The 25,711-nt window shown below is 35.0% G+C and overlaps 1 protein-coding gene across 7 annotated transcripts in view; it reads right to left on the reverse strand.

Annotated features, from left to right (window-relative positions):
• The window catches only part of nAChRalpha4 (nicotinic acetylcholine receptor alpha4), a 562,559-nt gene that overhangs the window by 56,678 nt on the left and 480,170 nt on the right, over positions 1 to 25,711 (reverse strand). For all 7 annotated transcript variants that reach the window (XM_073992624.1, XM_073992651.1, XM_073992631.1 and 4 more), the window contains one exon: positions 3,427 to 3,570. In XM_073992624.1, the coding sequence (XP_073848725.1) occupies positions 3,427 to 3,570 (144 nt within the window). The remainder of the gene's footprint in view (positions 1 to 3,426; positions 3,571 to 25,711) is intronic.

Raw genomic sequence — 25,711 nt, forward strand, 5'->3', positions numbered from 1 at the left:
CCGCAGAGTCTATCCAAACGTTTCAAAAACCGTAAAATTTGGGGTGAACGCGGCTCCCTTTCTTGCCATCCGCACTCTATTGCAACTTAGCAAAGACTACAAAATTAGCTACCCAACAGCCTTCTGGCGGCCACTTTCTCTCAGAAACAAAGATAAAACAAACTCATCTTCTTCAAGCGCTTTCCTCCGCAGGATTTCCACTCAAGAAACTGACGGCGAACAACAAAGATCTTCTAGATAATTGGATCCGGGAAGATCTTCTGAACGAAGATTTCTTGAAGATTAAAGATCATAGTTTAATGAAAACATTGGGGATAAAGTGGAACGCTCTAACCGACTGTTTTTATTACACGGTTGAGCACATTGATACGTCGACAATTGTAACTAAAAGAAAAATATTATCAGCAATCGCAAATTGGTTCGATTCACTAGGTTGGCTAGGGCCCACAATAATAATAGCAAAAAATGCTCATGCAGGACTTGTGGGCAGAGAAATTCGGATGGGATGATCGCGTTCCACAGCAGATATTATCCAAATGGCAGAAATTAGCCCAAAATTTACCACTGGTTTCAAAGATCAACATATCTCGATGGGTTCAATATTCTCCACAGGCGGCCGTTCAAATACACGGATTCAGCGACGCGTCTGAAAATGCCTACTGCGCCACAATTTATATCCGAGCAGTCAATCCTAATCAAGAAATCCAGTCATATCTGCTCGTGGCAAAAACAAAAGTAGCTCCCATTAAAGATTGACAATCCCAAAATAAAAATTATGTGGAGCTCTTCTACTCATCTCGTAAGCGAGATCCTAAGCATAGTAATATGCATCCGAAATTGCCGATCATGTACCATCTTCAGACATAAATATCAACATCAAATCATGAAAGCATTACCAGCGGAAAGGGTCAATTTTCCTTGTCCTTCACATACACCGGCGTTGACTTCGCGAGTATGCCGTCGTATTTTTATGCTTCTGCACGAAGCAGTCCATCTGGAAACATGTTCTGAATTATCCACTGAAGCATTCATCGCATGTTTTAATCGGTTCACTGGTCGACACGGCCTCCCCAGAATTATGTTTTCCGACGACGGCCGAAATGGGTTTAACTGGTCGTTCATCCCTCCATATGCACCCCGCATGGGTGGCCTTTTGGAGGCAGCTGATAAAAGCTTGAAGCTTCAACTGAAAAAGGTCTCTGGCAATCACCACTTCACGCTTCAAGAGTTTACCACGCTCCTCGTCAAAATAGGATCAAATCTCAATTCTAGACCTCTATCTGCGATCTCCGAAAAGCCCAACGAACTAAATCCAATAACTCCACGTCATTTTCTACGGGGAGCCCCCATCGTTGCATACCCGGAAGTATCAGCAAATGTTCCAGATGACCGAATTTCTCTTCTCAACAGATGGGAGCGATTGAAGGCTCTTCTTCACACCTTCGCCCAACGATGGAAAAACGAGTACGTGACTGAATTACAACGCCGTGCCAAATGGAAAACCACGCAGAACAATATAAAAGTAAATGATTACGTTATCGCCAAGGATGATATCCTACCGCCTACAGAGGGGCGCCTCGGCCGCGTCTTTAAAATATTCTATGGCAAGGATAACAATGTCCGAATACTCGAATTGTTAACACAAAACGGCACAATTACAAGACCAATCGTCAATTACACCTTTTACCCATACAAGCCCACGAAACTCAACCAAACACCGCACTGATTCACTTAATCCAAAAATGTCACATAATCATTCGTATATACTAATTTCCTTCTGTATTGTCAGGCCCCAATGGTGAAGTGTCATCTTTGCGACTGCAGCCATCAGCTGAAATACTGCAAATTTTTCATGATGGTGAGCCCCCAACTACGTCTTCGCACTGTTCAAAAACACAACTTATGCATTAACTGCCACGAACACACCCACAAATTAGAGAGTTGCTATAGTCCCATTAAATGTCGTCACTGCGGCGGCAACCACCATTCAATGCTTCATGGCTAAGAGATCACCACTACTGTAGTCATTCCTATTCCGGATGCACCCAAAATGACGTACAATCTTTAATGTTAACTCTGCCATCACCCAAAGAATTGCCATCTCTACCACATTCACAAGGTTTGCCAGCCCCACCCCACATTTGGGCTCCGAGAGCTCCAGCAACACTACAAGAAACAAAAGCGCCACTAAGTGCCCAAGCCCAGTCAGAGCCGGCCGGCGAAGTACCAAAATCAATATCGATGTATTCGGCCTCTGTCAACGTCATACCATTGATTCGAGCCACCGTATGCTACAAGGGCTATGAACTAATGATGAACCTAATGGCAAACGAAAAGGCGCGGCACTCTCAAATATCTTGGGCGTCTGCAAATAAATTTCCTGGGTTCCAACATCACCTCAACCCCGCAGGAGCCCCATACGATCGCTTCCTCATCAAAAGCCTAGGGCCACGATATGACTATGTGTTAAGCCTAACATAGGATATAATAACTCCCGAACCTACTGGGGATACTCAGCTACTCTCCCACTTTGACCGCTACGTTCCACTTGTCCATGAAGATTTTCACAACGTGGAAATCCTTGACATCGTCCTTACCAATCTTGGGAAATCATCAAGACAACAGAAGTTATCAACACTAATAGTTAAACACCAGTAGCACAATCTACAACCTTTGGCTTTGGGTGATTCACGGACCATGCGAAGGCTATTCTTGCTCCCATCACGAAGGGCATTTATATGCCAAATATGCCAAAGTAGAGCGGGAGTATGTTGAAGCGAGTTCAACAGCGGCCATTGTGGAAACCTTCCCCAAATACCAAGATTCCAACAATCTACAAGAAGAGTGCAGTTGTATTTATATACATATTTATCTTGTACTTACTTTCCCTCTTTATTGTTCACATACTATTTGAATTTTTTATATAAAGCTCTAGAAGAGCACATCGAACTACCTGTTCACTCATTAATTTACATATGTAAACATCTCTAGATACATAAAAATCGTTTTCATATAGTACAAAATTGAAATTTAAAATGTACAAAAGGTTTTCAGTTAAGTTTTGATAATTAAAGGAGACTTAAGCTCATATACCTCACTATCTCAAGTCTTTCATTCGCTTAAAAAGGCTTTATGCCCCCTTGGGTTTCCTCCACAAGGCTTTGGAGCCCAGCACATGGGGTCCATTTTCGTTATCGTTTGGGGACTTATTTCAGTACGCAGAAAAATTAAATAAAGTATAAAGTATTTATTTTGAATATCTATTTTATACCGTCTACGTAACATTTATAAACCTAATTTACATTGGCTAATTTAAAGTCTGTCAGCCACTTATCGCACAACTATTTTGTACATTAAAATAGAAACGTGATATTCATGATACCTGATTGCATAAAATCCTAATTAAAAACTACGGTGTCAACTTACCTTGTCTCGAAGTTGTACTTCGGGCGTTTTATGAATAAAAACTTCGGAAGATTATCTATAAACACATTTTTCACCCATGGCGCCATTCGATGAGTTTGTGGTGATCTGAAGTGTACATTCAAAACAACGACGGTAACACATATACTGAAATAGAAATATATCTATTATAACAAGTGTAGGTATGTTTGTGATAATCATATAAGAAATAATAATAAGAACAAAATATTTAGGGAGATTATATAAACTGTGGCTAAAAATACAAGAAGTAATCTACCTATTTGATTAATTTAGTACAAGTACCAATTGCTGGCTTACAAACCTTGGGGACAAAAAACTTACAAGTTCGGTCCCCATTTTGGTTAAACTCTCATATAATGACTGGAATTTTTAGGTCTTTTTACATTGTATAATCAGTCAGTGTCGAATGACAGCTACAATTAAACAATCGGTTGCTTGCTAGTGTGAAAGTTCATGTCGGCCGTTCATCATGGGACGGTTGGACAGTTATCGATAATTGCGAAAAATCGACACTTAAAACTGACAATGTGTACTGCACTTAAGTCCCGGTCCACACTAGAGCGATTTCAATGAAATAATTTTATGAAATTAGGCGTTCTTAGCTAATTATTTCAATGAAATCACTCTAGTGTGGACCGGGACTAAGAGATTTTCTTATCGATTACCAAGATATGAAAAATGTTTGCTGTTTCATTTGATATTTTTGTATGTATATCCACCTTACATTGGTGACTTATTTTTAAATCGGGCAACAGTTTTTCTCCAGCAGCTTTTGTTTTTAATATATAGTAGTCGATATATAAAATATGATCCTATAATACGTTTACATTTGCACATTGCTCAAACTTCAAATAAAATGCAATGGATTTCAAATGAGTTTTCATTTGACGTACACGCAAAGGAATTGACAGTTGAAATCGAGTGGATTTAATGTTAATGTTAAATCTTAAGACAGTCTGTTCATTTTATATACTGCATTCAAAAATTATACATTATTTAAGCTTTTGGGGATAATCGATCTCTTTTTTCTCTTATTAAATTTCCAGCTGCAGAAAAAATATCCGAGGCAGCACTTCTCGCAAGAATGGCTAAACTTCTCTTTGCAAATTTCTTCTAATGTAAGATTTGGACTAATGATGAAATCAGAAAAGAATAATGAAACTGTGTTCTACCATTGTAGGTGCAATAGATTCCTGATCATTTAAAATTTGGGAAACGCAAAAGGCTATTCGGTGGGGTATACAAAATACAAGTAGAGCATTGGTAAATGCTTATATTTTGTTTCTACTTCTTTCATAATGTTTGTTTTTAAGTTTTCTATTACAGCAGAATCAGTGGGCTTAACCTCACGTATATATTTTCAGTGTTTTAGTTGCTAAACAAATGTAGTTACTGGTGATATTATTGGATTCCTGTAAGTATTTCTTGAATTGAAACACAGTTGTTCAAAATCGATTTAAATATATTATAATGTGTGTACCAGCAAGTACACAGAAGATTTCCAAGGAGGTAGTCAAAACCAGTGTTCGAAAATAAACACTATGGTATCGTACCGTACCGTTCTGTACCGTACCAAGGTGGATAGGTACACTACGATAGTGTACCGCTCCGGAACACAAACAATAAAAAATATTTTAGTGATACTGTACCGGAACACAACGATTATCGTAGTGTACCGCATGCCGGAGCACTAAAAATCGTAGTGCTCCGACTGCGGAGGACTAAAAATCGTAGTGTTCCGACTGCGGAGCACTAAAAATTTTAGTGTTCCGACTGCCGGAGCACTAAAAATCTTAATGCTCCGACTGCGGAGCACTAAAACTTTTAGTGTTCCGACTGCGGAGTACTAAAAATGTTAGTGTTCCGACTGCCGGATCACTATAAATCATAGTGTTGGAACACTAAAAAATAATAAAGGTATTATGTTTTCTTAGGAAAATTAAATATTTGGTTAAATTTGATCAAATAAAAATTAAGATAAACTGTTACATCCATGTATGTTTAAATTAGTTAAACACATTGCGAAATTTGGTCAAAATTATGAAAAACAATATTTAGTTTTTTGTGGAATGAAGCACAAAGATCGTCGTTTTGAAACTATAAGGTAATGAACCATACATGAATTTAGTATGATTTCTGAGGAAATTAAATATTTATATATATTTTTTTAATAAATAAAAATTAAAAGAAAATGTGTAAAACATCTGATTTGGTTCTGGGACAATGGAGCACTAGAAATCGTAGTGTTCCTACTGCCGGATCACTAAAAATCGTAGTGTGCCGACTGCCGGATAACTAAAAATCGTAGTGTACCACGTGCAATACAATAAGGTAATGTACCACACATGAGTTTATTATGATTCGCGAGGAATAGTTAATATATTATGTTTTTTCTTAATAAATACAAATTAAGAAATAAAAATTAGTAGGAAATGTGAAAAACATTTGACTTGTTTTTGGACAATGGAGCAGTAAAAATTTTACTGTTCGACGTTTAGGTAATCATCTGTTTATTATGATTTATGAGGAAAATTAAATATTTGATGGCTTTTGGGTCAAGTAAAAATTAATAAATACAAATTAAGATGAACATGTTATATCCATGTACTTAAAATTAGTTACAAAATTTGAGAACGTTAGTAGAAAATATGACAAGATGTATGCGGTACAAATTTTTATAAAACACTATTTATTACATTTTTTGTTACATATAATCTAAAATATTACACGTTACCGTGGTTGCACATTTAGACGCTCAGAATAACAATACTTAGTGTCGTATAAAAATTGTCTTCTTGATCTTCATGAATTACTTAATTTTTTTAATGTGAACAAAAGAAATAAGGACCGGAAAATATTGATAACAACACAATGTTTGCGGAAATTGTACCTGTAACTTTTTGTATCAAAAACAAAATTCCTCAGTAAATGCAGTTGAAGAAAGTATGTGGATTTTCACAAGTAGACTTGTACTTTTGAAGTCACTTATTATTTTGGGGAAATTGTACCTGTTGATATTTGTACAACAAACAATATCACTCAATGAGAATGTGCTGATTTTCCGCAAGTAGGATTGTACATTTAAAGTCAACTTTATGATTTCGGGATAAATACAACCACACGCTTATTAATTTGGGGTAATTGTACCTTTTGCCTTTTGTACAAGAAACAATATTCACCAATTACTACGCGGATTTTCCGCCATTAGGGAAATTGTACTTGTTGGTTTTTGTACATCAAAAAATATTCCTCAATGAATGCAGTTTTACAAGGATTTTCCGCATAGCCAATCAACGTACAGGTACATATAACACTGAGTACAGGTAGTCTTATAGGAATTTGGATAAACCCATAAACGTTTAGGTATCTGTTAAAGAGTTTGTTTTTAACAGTGAATCGTGGGTCTTCTTCAGTTTCTATCAAACATCGAATTAATAAATACCAAAATGCCAAGGCCAAAAAACAGTATGTTTTTGACATGTTTAATACAAACGAATCAAACGAAATAGTGTGTAGTTCTAAGTTTGCAAACACAACATAATGGAAAGAATAATAGAATAAAATTGTTAGTGATCCGGCAGTCGGAACAATACGATTTTTAGTGCTCCGCAGCCGAACACTACGATTTTTATTGTTCCATTGTTTCGATTTTTAGAGATCCGGCAGTCGGAACACTAACATTTTTAATGATCCGGCAGTCGGAACACTACGATTTTTAGTGATCCGGCAGTCGGAACACTACGATTTTTAGTGCTCCGCAGCCGAACACTACGATTTTTATTGATCCATTGTCCACAAATCAAATCAGGCGTTTTTCACGTGTTCTATTAAATTTTATTTCTTAATTTGTATTTATTAAAAAAATTATAAAATATTTAATTTTCCTCACAAATCATAATAAACTCTTGTATCCACAGTCAGGACACTACAATTTGTAGTGCGCCATTGTACAACAACCGAATCAATGTTTTTCATATTTTCTACTTAATTTCCCAACGTTATTAATTAATATGTATACATACATGGATTTAAGAGGTGTATCTGAGTTTTTATGTCTTAATTTGTACTTATCTCAAAAATTATAAATATTTAATTTTCCTCGCAAATCATAATAAACTCGTGTGTGGTACATTATCATTACGTTTTTTTTAGTGTTCCGACATGTGGTACACAACGATTTTTTAGTGTTCCGACTGCGGAGCACTACGATTTTTAGTGTTCCGACTGCGGTACCCAACGTTTTTAGTGTACCAAAATGTGGTACACTACGTTTATCGTTGTGCTCCGGAACAGTATCACTAAAATATTTTTTAGTGTTTGTGTTCCGGAACACTAACGCTAAAAATATTTTAGTGATACTGTACTCGGAGCGGTACACTATGTTAGTGTACTGTTTATTTTCGAACTCTGGTCAAAACATATTACAAACTGTGTTTTCCAAATATTTGACTAACTTCCTACATGATTCAAGGTTAGGCTGCAATTCTTTCGTAGTACTAACAGCGGACTGCAATACATTATTAAATAGATTTGAGCAATTTAGGAGTGTATAAGTTTCTAAAGCTTTTAAAATATTGGACCATCTGCCCGTAACGAATTTAATGTTGTCTAAGCTGTTAACCTCAAAGTCATTTAGAATATATTTTAACTTGACCAATATATTTTCTCCAGAAGATTTTTCAAAATCCATTGACTTTACCCCTAATACGATATTTTCCAACTGTGGCTCATTCCAAAAATGAGATGTAACACACAAAAGCTGCCTTCTTTAATTCTTTCGTCCACAAGTCAAATGTTATTAACGCCTCTTTATTTTTTACAGTTTCTTTAATTTCCTTCTTGATTTCATTTCGTTTTTTCTCCGCCTTAAGTTGTATTCTATTTGATATACACAGTTGTTACATCAGGTATAAGATCCGATATATCGGTATTACTTCCATATTTTGTTCCTATATTTATTAGAGCTTCAGCATTTTTTTAAACCGCTACCACTTACAAAAATGTACGACAGTCCCCTAAAACCCGCTGGAAGCATACGTTTATAAATTCGTCTTTATCAAAACTACTGATTTTTATTGGAGTTTTCCATAATTTAAAACTGTGTCGGCCTAAATTAGATGTTTTTCCATTATATTTAAGGTTTTCTTATTTTCTTATTGTATTAACGAAAAAATATCCCACATTTTACTTTTTTATTGCACGGTAAACACCGGTTTTTGTTTATTGCACTATGTCAGTCTCCATTGTTCGCACTGCACTAAAATGGCAAACACAACATATGTAGTGAATGCTTTGTTATTAGGTATGTACGATAACCCAAAAATTTGTACAAATTCGTACAAATTTTTACTGAATGCTGTTCGACAACAAAATTATCCAGCAAAAGAGAGCGAGTTTTGAGAGATTTTTGGAGAGTTTCGTGACTAAAAACTTGCGAATTTTTGCTAGGAAAATGTGTCCCGCAAAAATTTGCAAGTCTGATCAGCTGACATTTAATGTAAATGTAAACAACTCGAAATCTTACATTTTGACCAAGAAAATTTCACAATTGCAATTTTTTTAGATTTTAAAGCGTTGTGGATAGGATTAAAGCATTAAATAAGTAAACTGCAATTTTAAAATTTATGTTTTTTTTCGGTTGGGTTAAAATATCAAAAGAAACAAAAACAAATTGCATACATTTTCGGAAACAGCTGACTTTCCTGCAAGTTTTTGCAAAATGCTGTTCGATAACTTTCTGCAATTTTTCTTGCTTGAGAGAGTAAAATTCACTGATAGAGGTTGCTGGAACTAACTGAGTAATTATTGCTGGGAAAGTTATCGTACACACCTACTATCACTGCAAGAAACAACATCATTTGATACTGTCGAATAATGCATGTCAATAGCAACGAATGAATGAGTGCATAAAAAAGCGAATAATTTCATTCTGAACTCTAATATGCATCCACATTCTACTTTGGGTAAAACATCCATATTATTCGCGTTTCACTATATTTTACGATAAATTTTTTTTATGAAAATTAAAATCGCTAATAAAGAATTGCATTTAAATAAAAATAATCCAAGGGAAACGTGTTTTAGTACTCGGTTTTGACAAAATATGATTTTGTAGATTTTTCCATTCTCAATATGGCAGCATCCTAGTATTTGGACTTCAATCATTAAGCGTATTGATAATTTTTATTCCGTTCACCAAAGGGATCCGGGCTGTTCACTTCGTTCGTTGAATCACTTTCGTTAAATGTCACATTCAAGTCTATCATTTTCTTGGAAATATTTTTCACGGTTCTTATCTGCATCTATAGTCGTTTTGTCAGTCTTAAAAAATAAACAAAACAAATGTTTTGTGTATCCTCTTTCCATTTAATACAATCGTTTAACTTAATTAACTTGAAAAACAAGTGCTATGTGCAGGGACGTACGCAGGATTTCATTTCGGGGGGGGCCCAACTTGACCAAAAATCATGAAAATTTTAAATGTTGTGTAGCGTTACGTAAAGCTATTTTAGAGGGTTTGTTAGTTGATTTTATATGAAATATTGACACAAAGTATATCAATTCAGTAGTATTTAGGATACAATTTAAATTTTTTAAAGAGTATAAAATAAAAGTCCTCGTATATTTAGAATTGAAAATAAACTATATCGAAGCCTTTAATCATGTAGGTCTACGTTATGGTATATTCCAGAATTTTACAACCGCAGAGAATTGCAATTTTTTTGTAATCACAAGATTTTAGTATTTCGAAGATCTTAGATTAGATTTTGGGATTCCCTATATAACTCTATTCGTGAGTAGGACGAATTAAGTTATACATGGGTTTAATGTGTTGGAGGGTATAGTTCGACCCGATTATAACCCCTTTTTCGACATCTATGAATTAAATACCTCGAAAAAGATGAATAACTAGAATCCGAATATTTGTTTCTTTACTAGAAGTGATAGAGTCTGTGCAAGACAATTATAAACGTCAGAAATTTAAAATCGTACTTTACAGACAACGACTCATAGACTACGAATCCTTGTCACAGTACTGTTTGAGACTACAAAACTCATGTTGGGCTATGCCAAAGCATGGTTGAACAAATATCTCAGAAACCAATATCAGAAATCAATCGGCAAACTCTTAGCTAAATCGTGACAAAACACTTCAGGTCGAAAAAAAATCCATGATTGTTTTTCCGGCTGTAATCTCAACTTTCGGACGTTTTTGGAATCGATGATTATAAACACTTAGCTGGACTCAGTTCTTGCAACTTAATTTAAACTAGAATTTAAATATTTCTTAAATCAAATAATTGTATTGCTTGACAAACAACAATTGATCCTTAAAGAACCCCACATAATTATTCGCTAATAATAAGCATATTAATCAAGAAGGACCACTCGTGTCCAAAAGAGTTTTATATTTGTCATAACGTGTAATCGGTTGAAAACGAATTTAAAAAATCTTGAATTTTGAATTCTGAAAAATTTGCCGAACACATGTATGTGCCCTCAGCCTGTGTGAATTTGCGACAATGACCAGAATAAGAGCTACACAACCCCAAATATTTTACCCAACAATATTGTATTCAGAGAGTTGGACGAAGAAAGTTAACAATAAAAAATATCGGAACTTTTGGGGTGTTTAACGATTGTGGACATTCCGTACAAATGCATACGTTTTGCTAATAAATTTAATTTAGATCAAAGAGCTGAAGTGTTAAACTTTCGCGGAGAAGGTACCTGTAGAAATGGAGCGACAAAGTACAGTTTCGAAAGGATCTATTCTTTCAATAGTTACCGCGCCACAAGCCCTTTTAGTTTGTCACCGCAGTATTTTGAGCGTTATCAGTAAACAAGACTACAAGTATCAACAAAAAGAAATGTCCAAAGGATCCTCGAACAACTTTAAACTGTGCTCATGTTGAACTTTTGTGAGGGATATAACTGAAGATGTTGTCCAAACATATTCTCTTGGAAATTGAGGTTAATTTGAAAGTAATTTTACGATATTTGAAGGAGTGGACCGATAAAACCAATATAAGGTTCGATCTACGTCAAGGAAGAAATATTGCGATGTGCAAAGTTTAGATAGAAACGATTACTCACTTCGAGAGATATAGTATGCACCATTTTAGCGAACATTTTTGAACGTTTAGGGCGGAGGTACCCCCATGACTTAAACTTAAAATATTATATAATTGTTCCACAAACATCCCATACGGTACAAGGGAGACTTCTCTCATATCAACGAGTGCACCCCGATTCATATTAGCTCAATGATATGGGACCTACTGTTTATCGCCGAGTCCGAACGGCGTGTCTTAAGACACCACTTTGTAGAGAAGTTTTACATGGCTGAAATTCTCAAGAAATGTCGCCAACATTACTGAGGGGTATTTTTGCCACCGTTGAAAATTTTGATGTTGACTGTCCCCGGCCAGTCGTATCCACGACCTTTAGCGTGCAAGGCGGGTATGCATACCATTGCACCACGTTGGCACCCAAACTTAAAATATTACGAGATTCAAAACTTTGACCAAATCAGTTAATCCGTTCGACAGTTATCATGAGCTCCATCCTGCCAGAAAAACAGAGATACAAACAAAGGCCCTAAAGGCTGAGGGTACTATTATACTGAGCAAGACTAAAAATGCAAACAACTTCTAATAAAAATTGTTCGTTTGGACTTTTCATATCTGGTTCGAATTTTGTGGCTTCATCTAAACCAGTCTAAAACCACATTTTTCGCATTATTTGTTTTACAGTCTTTAGCAATATTGTAGCCCGACCTCAAGCTGCAGAACTTATATGTCATACAAAAAAATCGATTAAATATACATAGAAAATTTTACATAATTTCTGAAATTCTACTCAGTAGCTGCTAAACCATTGGGATCTGAACCATGTTACCTTTACAGGAAATTTTCCAAAAAGCGCGCTTAAAAATTCCTTGGAACATTGTGAAGATGTAAAATGCTTCCTTCATTTTGTTTCAGCAGTATTTTATGTTACTCTTTTTACATCATGTATGTATATCAAACACCGTTGACACGAACACACTATTCTCATATTTGGCAATTCGTGGTGAATTGTGTATCATATTCAAGCGAATATTTTTTTTTTTTTTTTTTTGAAAGATATCATGACGACAAATTTGAAAGTTTAGTGAGATAAGGTGCAAACAATATCAAAACTGTGGTATTTTTAGATATTGCATACATTTTATAGCGCTTATGCAGTTTTTCGAGTCGATTTTTTGCAAAAATATTTTCTTTGTTCCCTTATTTTTAAGTTTGCTAAAAAGGTCAAAACAAAATGCGAATTGGTTTCCAAAATATAGCACCGATTTGTTCGAAAAAATTAATATTTAGCAATTTTTAGATGAGAACATAAAATCTTAGCTTAATCTGACAAAACAATAGCCAACTAAATCCTCGGTAGAAGTTGTTTGCACACGAAGTTGATGATAGGGAAAAAATTTAAGTGGATTTGCTAAATATGGCAGATTTTAGCAGTTTTTGACTCATCCAAATTAAATTCACGTCATTATTTTCTTCTACTGTTTAGAAACAAATTTATCTAAAATAGAATAACAATATTTTGGTGAAGCTAGTGAAACAAATTTCTAATTAGCTTTAAGATATAATTCACGCAAAACACCTCATACATCTTGTCCAATAGATATTTTTTCATGCACATCCATTGAGTGTAATGCGTCGAGAACTCTGTATAGCTCGAATATGACATAACAATATTTAATATTCATTACGGAATTCGTATTTAATAGTGGAATGATATGACATGAAGAAATAATTCAGATTTCATTAGAAGTTTCTCTCAAAAAAAGTATAGGCCCAATCAAAATTTTCAAAACATTTCTTAAAAAAAAAACTTACTAATGATGCATATTTTCTGAATAAACTTCAGAAAAAATATAAGTTTTCATTTCATTTAAAATCTTCAATCATAAAAAAATGTTTATGAGAAAGAAGATATGTAATAATTTTTTTACAGTAGCTTAACAAATTTTGTTCGACCAAACCATTTCGGGGGGGGCCCGGGCCCCCTGTGCCCCCCCCCTGCGTACGTCCCTGGCTATGTGAACGAGAAAAACAAAAATATCAAGAGGAACTAACTGAACGAGATAAGCTAACTGAATAACATAATCTAAACGAACGACATAACGTATGTATGTGCTGTGGATATGGTTCCGTTCGTTCTTTTCACCGAATCGTTGTTTTGAATAGTTCATTCGTAAATGAGACACATCTATATGATTACTTCCTCCGTGCTTTCCTATGCAATTGTGTTGCTTGGTACACTGGTATCATATTGCCAATGAAGTACTCTTTATCGGCTTACTTCTTGCATTACATCCCCACAGAAGTTCAAAAATGTTCCCTAAAATGGTACGCGCTATACATCTCAAACAGAGAAACCGATTTTTTCCAATCTTTGGATGACATTTTTTTAAGTTTGAAAATTGGCCATATCGGACCACTCCTTAACGTACCTTCCTCACAAAAGTTCAACATTCAACTAGAAGAATGAAAATAAAAATATCGTGAGATGTTATTGACGGTCCCATGGCTGAATAGGAACTCATTTTATTTACATATAATAATTTCTTACAACTATACCTACGGTGACCAAGCGTAATCCATTACAGAGCACAGTACTCTATTTTCGTCCGCTATTTTTTGTTCTTTCTCTATGTATTATATTTTTCACTATAGTGCCATTTTGTTTTTAAACATACTTCATAATTTATTTAAACTGGCACATAATTACAGTTTTCAACTTAAATTACGCGTTTTATTTGGTGTAAATTCGGCTTAAATGTATAGGCTACTGTAATTAGTTAACTTCACCAAATATAAATTGCATATATTTCACATCTGGCAACATCATTTCGCATGAGAAAGAGCGAACCAAATAGATCTTTGAGAGAACACATGATAACGTCTCCTTATTCTTTGTTTTGATTAATGCATTCATGATTTAACTGTTTTGTCTATGTGCGTAAAGGTCTCTGTGAAATCCAAATAGTATTGAAAATGAAGATCAAAAAGAAGTGCTATAATTTGGTGAGTATAGTGTGTAGATTTTACTTTAAGAATGCAATTTGTGATACGTTTCTGAGGGACGACCTTAAACATGGGTATAATATTTAGATTGCTCAAACCATGGACGTATAAAGCTTTGTCGGATTTTAGTGCGTTATTATTGCCAGAAAAGGGAATTAACCGAAATTCTAAAAGTCAATGAACTTGTTGGTGGAACTTCTGATATTGTTATAGAAGGTGTGAAACAAACAATAGATACATTTCTTTGTCGATAATACAAGTTTTCACAAATATTTATTGCGTTTAGAATCACAACACATTTTAATGCCAGAGACAGCCGTATTATTAAATGACTTAAAGAAAAAAATATTTTTGTTATTAACGGCCCAAAATATATTTTTAGCGTTGAAGGAAGTAGGAAAAGTAAATGGTCAATTATTATAGTACAGTAGTTTTCGTTTACCTGCACATTGAAAAATTGCGGATAGTTTTGTTCATGTAAGCCAAAAAGCAGTTATCTTTATTGGTGCTTTACACGATATGTTATTTTACATACGTGTGGTCACTTTGCATATACATCTTGTATATAAAAAACCAGCAAGGAAAGGACCAAAGTCGGGCGGGGCCGACTATATGTTACCCTACACCACTGTAAAATATAAATCGGAGCTATATCCAGATCTAAACCGATTTTGATATAATTTGGCACATTTATTTCCAGACCGAATTCAGTCACACATTCCAAATATCATTTTTTTTTTTTTTATTTATTTAAGCAAATTTTACAATGTATGCTTAACTAATACTACGACTAGTCTCCAGGAGTAAAAGTGACTAACTAGTAGTTTAATTCTGTTAAATAAAATATATCAATACTTAACTAATTCGTATTATTAAGAATGATGCATAGATAAAATAATAAAGAATGTGGGTATTTCAATTCTGAAGTGACAGCAAATCGAATGGCTTTTTACGTTGAAGTCTTCTAGGTAGATAAGATGTTTGGAGAAGATTTGTAGCTTCAATGTTGTCATGTTGATTAAGACGTGAGTAATAATTTTTGGTGATGAAGTATATTTCCTCTTTTACGGTGTTAAGATTTAGGTCTCTGTGCAAATCACTGTTTCGGATGTACCAAGGCGCTTTTACAATATTTCTTAGCACCTTATTTTGAATGCGTTGTATTTTTTCAATGTGTTGGTCTTTGGAGCATCCCCATAGCTGGATTCCGTATGTCCAGACTGGTTTCATTGCTTGCTTATAGATCATTAATTTATTGTCTATTGATAGTACAGAGTTTCTTCCTATTAACCAGTTTAAATTTCGGTACTTCATAAGCAGTTCCTCTCTCTTTTTATTTATATGTTCTCTCCAAGTAAGCTTTGTATCCAATGTTATACCAAGATATTTTGCTGATTTCGCAAATGGAACTTTGTTCGTGTTTATATACAGAGGCTTGTAGTTCGTTGGTTTCAATGAGAAGTCGACGTGAATTGACTTGGTGCTATTGAGTTTTAGACCCCACTTGATAGTCCATTGATACACTTTGTTAAGAGCTAACTGAAGCTTCTCTACCGTTTCTGTGGTATCGTGACCTGTTGCCATGATTACTGTATCGTCGGCGAATGTTCCGATAAAGCAATTTTCATGAACCGGCATGTCATATGTGTATATAAGATAAAGGATTGGTCCCAAAATACTTCCCTGTGGGACTCCTGATGTTATAGGGAATAATTCTGAATATTCATTTTCATATCTGATTCTAAAAAATCTATCTTCTAGATACGAAGAGATGATGTCCACATAGAATGAGGGTAAGAGACTTTTTATTTTCCGTACTAGTCCACAATGCCAAACTCCGTCGAATGCTTGGGAAATGTCCAGGAATACTGCCGAACAGGTTTGTTTATTTTCGAACGCGTTTTCGATCGTATGCACAACCCTGTGCACTTGTGAAATATCATTGAAATCGGAAATATATAGCGTGTTTGGTACAGAAAATACGTAAAATCGGCCGAAAATATATATGGGAGCTATATCCAAATCTGAACCGATTTCGATATAATTTGGCACATTTATTTTTAGACCAAATTCAGTCACACATTCCAAATTTTATCGAAATCGGACATATATAGCGTGTGTGGTACAGAAAATACGTGAAATCGGCCGAAAATATATATGGGAGCTATATCCAAATCTGACCCGATTTCTATATAATTTTGCACACTTCTTTGTAGACCGAATTCAGTCACACATTCAAAATTTCATCAAAATTGGAGGTATATAGCGTGTTTGGTGCAGCAAATACGTGAAATCGGGCGAAAATATATATGGGAGCTATATCCAAATCTGAACCGATTTTCACCAAAAGCAATAGCGTTCTTCCTATGGCTAAAAAAGTTGTAATCCCCAATTTTCAGCTGAATCGGACAAAAAATGCGACCTGTACGTTGCGAACAAAAATACATGGACAGACGGACAGACAGACGGACGGACATGCATAAATCGAATCAGAAAGTGATTATATGTATATCCCCAAAAGGAACTATGGGTCTATTTCGTTTCCTTTTGTATGTTACATACAAATGCACAAAGACATAATACCCCTTACCACTGTGTGGTGTAGGGTATAATAACAACCCATATGTAAAAATCATATTGTGTAAAATACCCATTAATAAATTTGAAATAAAATAGCATATTTATTCTACGCAAGAAAAACGAAATTGGGTCCGAATTGATTATATAAATCAGTAGAATGAATTATTCAAAGAAATTGAAGTTTACAGCTGAATTCTTTTAAACCTGGAAATTGGTCGGGCTCTCTTTTCATAAAATTATAAGTGACTTAAATAAAAATAATAACGACCTTTTTGATGAATTTTCATTAAAATTTACGTTAATGAAGATAAATTGAAATAATGGAAGAAATCCGACGTTAGTGCTGGTAAGAAAATATGTTAAAACTAAAAATAGATTGCTTTGCCAGCATGGAATGCACCAACAAAGATTTGCTTCTACTAGCAATAATATATGGACTGCAGGAAAATGTCAATTAAAATTGGCCACATTAGAATCACCTGTAACAATAAAATGTAACTTTGATATGGATTGTATGGAATTCAAAACCTATTTAGAGACTAACTTAGTAATTTTACAAAAAATACACTGTGTCTAGATATATTAATAAAAATATATGTGTGTATATTTATTTAAAGTACAAATATATCTAGTTATTAATAAAGTAATTTGCTTAAATGTATCGACATATATGTATGTACAAATGTATTGAAGTATCGTTCAAGTTGATTTATGGTAAAATAATTCCTTAGATTTTTTATGTGTATGTATGTGTTTCAAAGAAAATAAAATCTTAATAAAATATAAAATAAGTGGACAATCTAAACTAAACATAAATAGACGTACATTTACAAATGCACGCTACGTCCACAGCAATCATAATATGCTGTGGGTGTTAAAAAGAAGATACATAATTTATGGCATAAAGTTTTGTTATTTTTAAACACAGACCTTATCACACTATGACCTCATGCCTCTTCCGAACTTCGGAACAACATACTCTGGATCTTCGACCTCCCACCTTCGAACATCGGAACAACCTCCTCTGGACCTCCATATTCAGTTCACAGGAACATCAAAACCTGCTCGCTTCTACACACGCAAAAACACACAAAAGACAAAAAAAAAATATTTTTTCACTCCATTTTACCCTTTGAGTAAACTCGTATTCTATTTCGAGCATTTTCACTCCCACTCGTTTTTTTGCAAAACTCGTGCTCTTGAAGTACTCGTACTCGCAAACACTTTTCACTCGCGAGTAAAAACGAACAAGTCTGAAATATGCTTCGTGAGTGACAAGTAAATGTAGAGTATACTCGATTTATTTTTTCTACTCGCGGGAGTACTCCCGTCCGAACTCACTCGAATTTCACTCGCGAGTATTTCGGAGCTCTGGCTGTGGGCATTACTTAGTTCCTAAACTAATAACTACAAAGAATTACACGGTGCGCCTGAACTGAATTTAAATGAAAGGAGCTTATGAGAAAATTAAAACAAAAACAAAAAAATGATCGGAAGTATTTTTAATTAGTTCGCAGTAAAAAGTTACACTTTCCGAGTTTTTATGGTTTCAGGATTTTGCTGGGAAACCGCAAGACCGCACGCAAGAATTTTCCCTACTTCAACATTTTCTGTAGTCACATGTAGAAAGGATTTGCGGTTTCCAAGCAAAAACCTGAAAACCTACAACAACCTTCTCTGTAGATTTTTTTTATTTTTCTGGTGTAAGCTCCTTTCATTTAAAGTTACTTCAGACGCATCGTGATTATGATAACTTATTTCTAGGTGATGACAACCAACACTCTCAGCATTCAAATAGGACATGGATCACTCTTCCAGCGACGACTTTCATGATATATCCAAGCAAAAAATTATTTCTAGGTGATGGCAACCAACTAGGACGTGGGTCTCTCTTCCAGGGGCGAATTTCATGATATATCGATTTTCTGTTTGTAGGATACTACATCCCATCTTCATTGATTATACCTTCACAACCAGAAACGCTTTCAAGACCATTGCTAGCACCAGTTCCTGTAGTGCGATGATATGATACAACCATTACCGTACAGCCGAGATCGTTTGAAAACGCAAAGTTCCAAGACAATATTTTTCAAAAATTTTGAGAACATTTTCCGCCTAAATGAGCAAATTTGTAAATGATTGTTAAGATAATTATCCACTCTTTCGAAATCATGTTATTTCACAAATATACACCGGCCTCTGGAAAATAGCTGTCCAAAAATTTACATTGTTTCAAATTTTGACACTTGCATCAATGCAGATGTCAACAAAACAAACTAACAAAACAACTAGAATAACTAGAACATCGGCTTGAATCCAAAGCAGTAACACCCGGATTACACCAAAACACTCATTAATTTATTGTTTGGAGGCACGAATATAATGAAATTAAGCTCAAAAGCCAAAATATCCCTTGATTTTGTTAAAGAAATAACAAATCTTAGAAATAGCAAAAGTGTAAATTTTATTTTGACGCGTCAAATGTTGACTTATTTTGGTAATCTTCATTTATTGCCTTATGAAACGTAGAAAGTGCCAAATATTTTATGGATTTTAATTCACCACTATATACTTAAAGTTACATTTATACCTTATACGTATAATATCTCTATGTCGTTGTAATAATTCAATCAAAAAATGTTTAGAGGTGTAAACTTTATTTTGAGGCTCCCTGTAATTATTTCGCAAAGGTAATATTGTTCACCAATAAATAAACAGAGGCAATTGAGCCAACTCTTTATTAAACTATCGTGTTTTATTCGTGTTTTTATTTCTTATTCTCCTTACATTTGTATTGACGCACGCACTGGGCGTACTGGCTCCATAGTGGGGACTACACATTGATGGAAGAAAGATCCTTGTCCAAGCTGGTTGCTGAAAGTATTGGGTGCCATCAACTAGAATAAGTTATTATAATTCTAGCATTCTTATTATTAGTTTAGAACCTAAGAAATGTCCTCAGCAGTCTCAGAAATAAAATATAATTAGTAATATTATTGAAGACTATTATTCAGAACAATGAAAATATTTGACAAGAAGACATACAATATAAATTCCGGTTACTATGATTTCGGACTACTATAATATAAATTATAAAATTAATGTACAGGTGTTGGTAAAGTGTAATACAGTTGACTTCAACACCCTTCCTCAAACGACTTGTATTCCCGCTTTAATTCGGTGGTGTTGTATCTTGATTGAGTTGAGGTAAGCATGTCAGCTAACATTTCTTATGCTGGACAATATTCACAGACTATGTCACGTTTATGTGGTGCTTGATGAAGAAATGCTTAGTGTCGATATGCTTGGTTCTATTACAAAAGTTTCCTTCTGCCATTATATGAAGGCATCCTTGATTATCTTCGTAAATTCTTGTAGCATTTATTTGTGGAATCGTCATGTCTGTAAAAAGTTTTCGTATCCAAATGGCTTCCATACATGCTTCAGATGATGAGAGAGCTTCGCAAGTAGATGAGAAAGCTTCGCAAGATTGCTTTCTGCAACGCCAGTAAACAGATCCGCCATACAGTTGACTTCAACACCCTTCCTCAAACGACTTGTATTCCCGCTTTAATTCGGTGGTGTTGTATCTTGATTGAGTTGAGGTAAGCATGTCAGCTAACATTTCTTATGCTGGACAATATTCACAGACTATGTCACGTTTATGTGGAGCTTGATTAAGAAATGCTTAGTGTCGATATGCTTGGTTCTATTACAAAATTTTCCTTCTGCCATTATATGAAGGCATCCTTGATTATCTTCGTAAATTCTTGTAGCATTTATTTGTGGAATCGTCATGTCTGTAAAAAGTTTTCGTATCCAAATGGCTTCCATACATGCTTCAGATGATGAGAGAGCTTCGCAAGTAGATGAGAAAGCTTCGCAAGATTGCTTTCTGCAACGCCAGTACACAGATCCGCCATTAAGTTGAAACACGAATCCTGTGTTGGACTTGCGATCCTCTTTGTCCTCGGCCCAACTTGCATCTGCATATCCTATAAGAGAGTTATCTTGCGAATCATTACAGCTTAGCTTCCGATAATGTTCAGAAGTGCATTTTAGGTACCTTAATACTCCCTTTAATTCATTCATTGTCTTCTTTAGGCCATTTTGTGGAGATGTGAGTAGCTAAATCAAAACTTTTGACATTTGTGGGATTCTCTTTTTCAAAACTATGGCAATGCCAAAATCCCGTCTAGGGCGAAAGATAATGTTCAGAAGTGCATTTTAGGTACCTTAATACTCCCTTTATTTCATTCCAATCTTCTTTTGTGGGACTTTAAATTTTCTAGATAGAATTGATATACTCGTTTCTACATCTGGGCTCAATTCTGTTTCTATGAAAATATGAAATGAAAACTTTTATAAAGGAAAAAAACTGTAAAATGAAAAAAAAAATATAAAGGAAATATTTTTCATTTCAAATTTTCATAGAACAAGAATCCAGCCCCAGGTCTGGAGTTTACGGAAATGTATAACAAAGATCCAACTAATTTCCGATAATCATTATTGCTTTTTAATTTCTCTGAGTTAGATTTTCCATATCCCGGATCAACTGGGAATTTTGAAACTTTGACATCTTGAAAACCATACTCCTTTAGAAGTTAGTCAATATAAGATTTTTCTGACGAATGCAAAAGTGACCGTTGTCTTTCTTAACTTCAAGACCCATATAGTAATGAACATTTCCAAGGTTCTTAAATTCAAAAATTTTTTCCTTCGGAATTTGATCGACTTCGTGCATCTCTTGTTTGGATTTGGCTGCAATCAAAATGTCATCACGTAAACCAAAATGTATATTGGATTACTCCCTTCCTCGAATTGACATTTTGTATAGAGGCAATTATCGGCAGAACTTTGTTTAAAACCAGACGCGGTCTAATGTCTTGAAGTGAAGTGCTTTATTCCACACATTTGCCGATTGTTTAAAGCCGTATAAACTTTTGTTTAACTTACATACATACTCAGGATCCTTTTTCTCAAATCCCGGTGGCTGGCAAATACTTGGTCATAGTCTTGACCATATTTTTGACTGAAACCTCTAGCTACTAGGCGTGCTTTATGGTTGCTGACATTTCCATTTTCATCACGTTTGATCTTTTGTGTCAATTTTGATCCAACTATGTTAGCATTTGGTGGATCTTTTACTAAATCCCAGGTTTTATTCTTTATTAGCTCTTCCATTTCCCCTTCCATTGCAGCTTTCCACCCAACGGACTGCTTACAGCTTGTGTTCCACTTTATTTTAAAAGAAGTATACAAATGATTATAAAAACACTTTGCTTACAATTTTGAAATTAATTTTTAGAGATTGCGGACGGCTTTAAAAAGAAGTCGAAGACGATGCGGTTAATTGGCGGTAAGTACAACAACTAATTCATTTTTATTATTCAATCCTTTATTCCTATTTTCTTTCTATTACAGCTAACTTAATGGAGATTTTACATACTATACTATTTTAATTTACATTAAGGAAAATTCAAATAAAAATATAAAAATGAAACTAAGAAAAAATAAAGATATAATTTAAATTCAAAATAAAATGTTTAATAACATGCAACATTCCAGCTCCTTTGAAGGACCGCAGGACTTTTAATTATCGGTAGTGGAGCCAGCTTCGCAAGTGGCCTTTTATAAATTTCGTCCTTCGTCTTTATTTCGAACACCCTGACTCTTCCGTCTTTGCCTTCGGTGACTCTGACGAGCTTCCTCGTCTTTGGGTCTGGAAACAGGGGCGCTATGGAGACAGCGGTGCTATGCTTTTTAGCACCACCTCCACTTCTTGTCACCATCTCTTCTTGAGTTAGCAGCACTTTGCCGACAGCTCGCAGAAGGAGGAACTTCGCTTGCTTTACAGTGGCTTTCCACAGGCCTCCAAAATGCGTAGTCCTCGGAGGAATAAAGCTGAACTTCAAGTTCAGCGGTGCAGCGTATTCCGCGGCTTGCTAGGAACCTCTCCTGAAGTTTCCTCAGCTCTCGGTTGGCTCCGACGAAATTCGTCCCGTTTTCGAACCATATCTTCAATGGGAGTCCACGGTTTGCGGCAAACCTTTTAAAAGAAAGAATAAAAGCATCAGAGGACAAATCAGATACTAATTCAAGGTGAACCGCTTTAGACGTGAAACAAACGAAGACGGCAATATACATTTTGGTAAGTAGTCGTCCACGTATTTTTAATGTAATATCAACGGGACCACAAAAGTCTACGCCTACTATTAAAAACGACGTAAGGCTTTTACTCTATCAGTAGGTGCATTTCCCATTATTTGGGTCATCAGCTTTGGCTTATATCTGTAGCAATGAATACAATTCCGAACTATTCTGTTACATTCTTCAAGGGCATTTATTAGCCAAATTTGTTCACGGGACAAGGCTACTAAGGCTTTTGCATCAGCATGACAATTTTTGAAATGTAAGTCTCTCAAATATATTGAAACGACATTATGCTTCATAGGAAGTAGAAGAGGAAACTTGGTATTATATGGAAATTTTGTATTAAGCAACCTTCCACCTACTCTTAGGAGAGAAAATGTTCTTTTACACTCAGAAAAATCGTGTATAAACGGCATTAATTTCTGAAGATTCGATTTTAGGCAGATTGATTTCTTTATTTTAGAAACATCTTCTAAAAAACTGGACTTTTAAACTACTTCGACCAATTTCAGGAAAGACCAATTCAACTCTTGAACTGTAAGACAGATAGAATTTGTAATCTATCGCTTCTTAACTCGACCAACGAACCGAAAGATATATGAGACCACCCTAAGAAGCTTTTTATAAGAAGAATGATCATGAATCAATTTCAAAAGAATGTCCTCAGGACATTCCTTATCTGTCTTACTATCTGTAGTCACTAAAACTTTGGATTTTCTTATTTCTAATGATTTTTCTTCTGTTAACTCAAAATGTTTGTTGACAGGCCATTTAGACATATCGTCAAATAGAAACTTGGGTCCTTCGAGCCATATTGCAGATTTAAGTTCTTCAACACGGCATCCTCTCGACACTATGTCGGCTGGGTTCTGTTTAGTGGGCACATGGCGCCAAATACACTTCTCCGACCACTCTGACACTCTGTTTGAAACGAAAGTAGCCAACGTGGAAGGATGAGTTTTCAACCACTAAAGAATGATTTCCGAATCGGACCTGGGGCTGGATTCTAGTTCTATGAAAATTTGAAATGAAAAATATTTCCTTTATAATATTTTTCATTTGACATTTATTTCCTTTATAAAATTTTTCATTTCACATTTTCACAGAAACAGAAACGAGCCTATTGGTTTAATTCGTAATCACATGAGAATCATTGGTTTAATTTGTAATCACATGTTTGCCATTAAATGCGCTGCTTAGAGCTCCAATCTCGGAAGAGACATTGTCTTGAGCGGTGCTACTTTAGATTTCGCTGTTAAAAGCGACAAGAAACTCCACTGGAGTCTAAAACACGAACATAAAATCAGCAGCCATAGGCTCGCTTTGAAGCATCTGAGAATCCGTGAATTTTAATCCTCGAGGAAGTGTTTACAAATATTGGTATTTGAATCGTATCTAATTTCGAAAGGTTAAATTTGAAATCTTCCCATGCTGAATTCAAACGCATGGAAATCGATTCATCCTAGTCTAATTTATTAATCCAAAGCTCTTCCAAGTGTATTTTGGCTTTAGTTATTATAGGGCACAAGAGACCTAGGGTATCAAATAACCTTGACGAAATTGACAAAATGTGTATTCTTGTAGACTTAATGTCTTGAAATATAAATAATGAAATAATTTCTTGGAGCCCAATGCATTCCTAATGATCTTGCAGTTTCAGAATCTGAGTGCAATAATTTTTCACTGCAACTTGTTTCATTAAAATCAGGATGATTTGAAAACGATTTCGATAATTTGAGTCCTGCTGAAGTGAGAATGATAGTCACTTGATCTCGAATAATGAAAAGACTATTCAAATCGTCAGCGCCAGTAAGAACATCATCCACATAAAAATCGTTGCGAATAACTTCAGCCCCAATTGGTAAAGTCTCTTTAGATGAATCGCTTCAATGGCTTAGATAACGAATTGCCAAAAATGGCGTAGAAGTTGTGCCATAAGTGACCGTGTTCAACATGAAAATTTGTAACGGATCACTATCGTTTTCTCTCCAAAGGATTAAGTTAAAATCTGTATCTTTCTCGTCAAGTAAAACTTGACGGTACATTTTCTCAATGTCTGCAGTAATTACATATTTATGTAGACGGAAACTAAGTAGAGTATTGTACAACTCTTCTTGAATAGTTGGACCAACCATCAAGAGATCGTTGAGCGAAACGTGTGAAACGACGCGAAGTTTCGTAGTTGTACTTTGCGGTCGGAAAACACATTGATGAGGAATGAAATAATGTGGCGAATTTGGAATAATATTATTTGTCATTTCCATGCGACTTAAGTCAAGGTACTCTTGCATGAAGGAATTATACATTTCATTCGATGTGTCGTCATGCGAAAGTCTCCTTTCTAAAGAAAGAAACCGCCTTCTTGCAGTTTAAAATTACGATCCTAAGCATTTCACATCTTTCTTGTAAGGTAAAGACAATTGAAAGCGTCCTGACGGTAAACGTCGAATGTATTT

Source organism: Musca autumnalis, unplaced genomic scaffold (assembly GCF_047663935.1).
Source record: "Musca autumnalis isolate F117 unplaced genomic scaffold, ASM4766393v1 scaffold_1, whole genome shotgun sequence".
Classification (NCBI taxonomy): Eukaryota; Metazoa; Arthropoda; class Insecta; order Diptera; family Muscidae; genus Musca; species Musca autumnalis.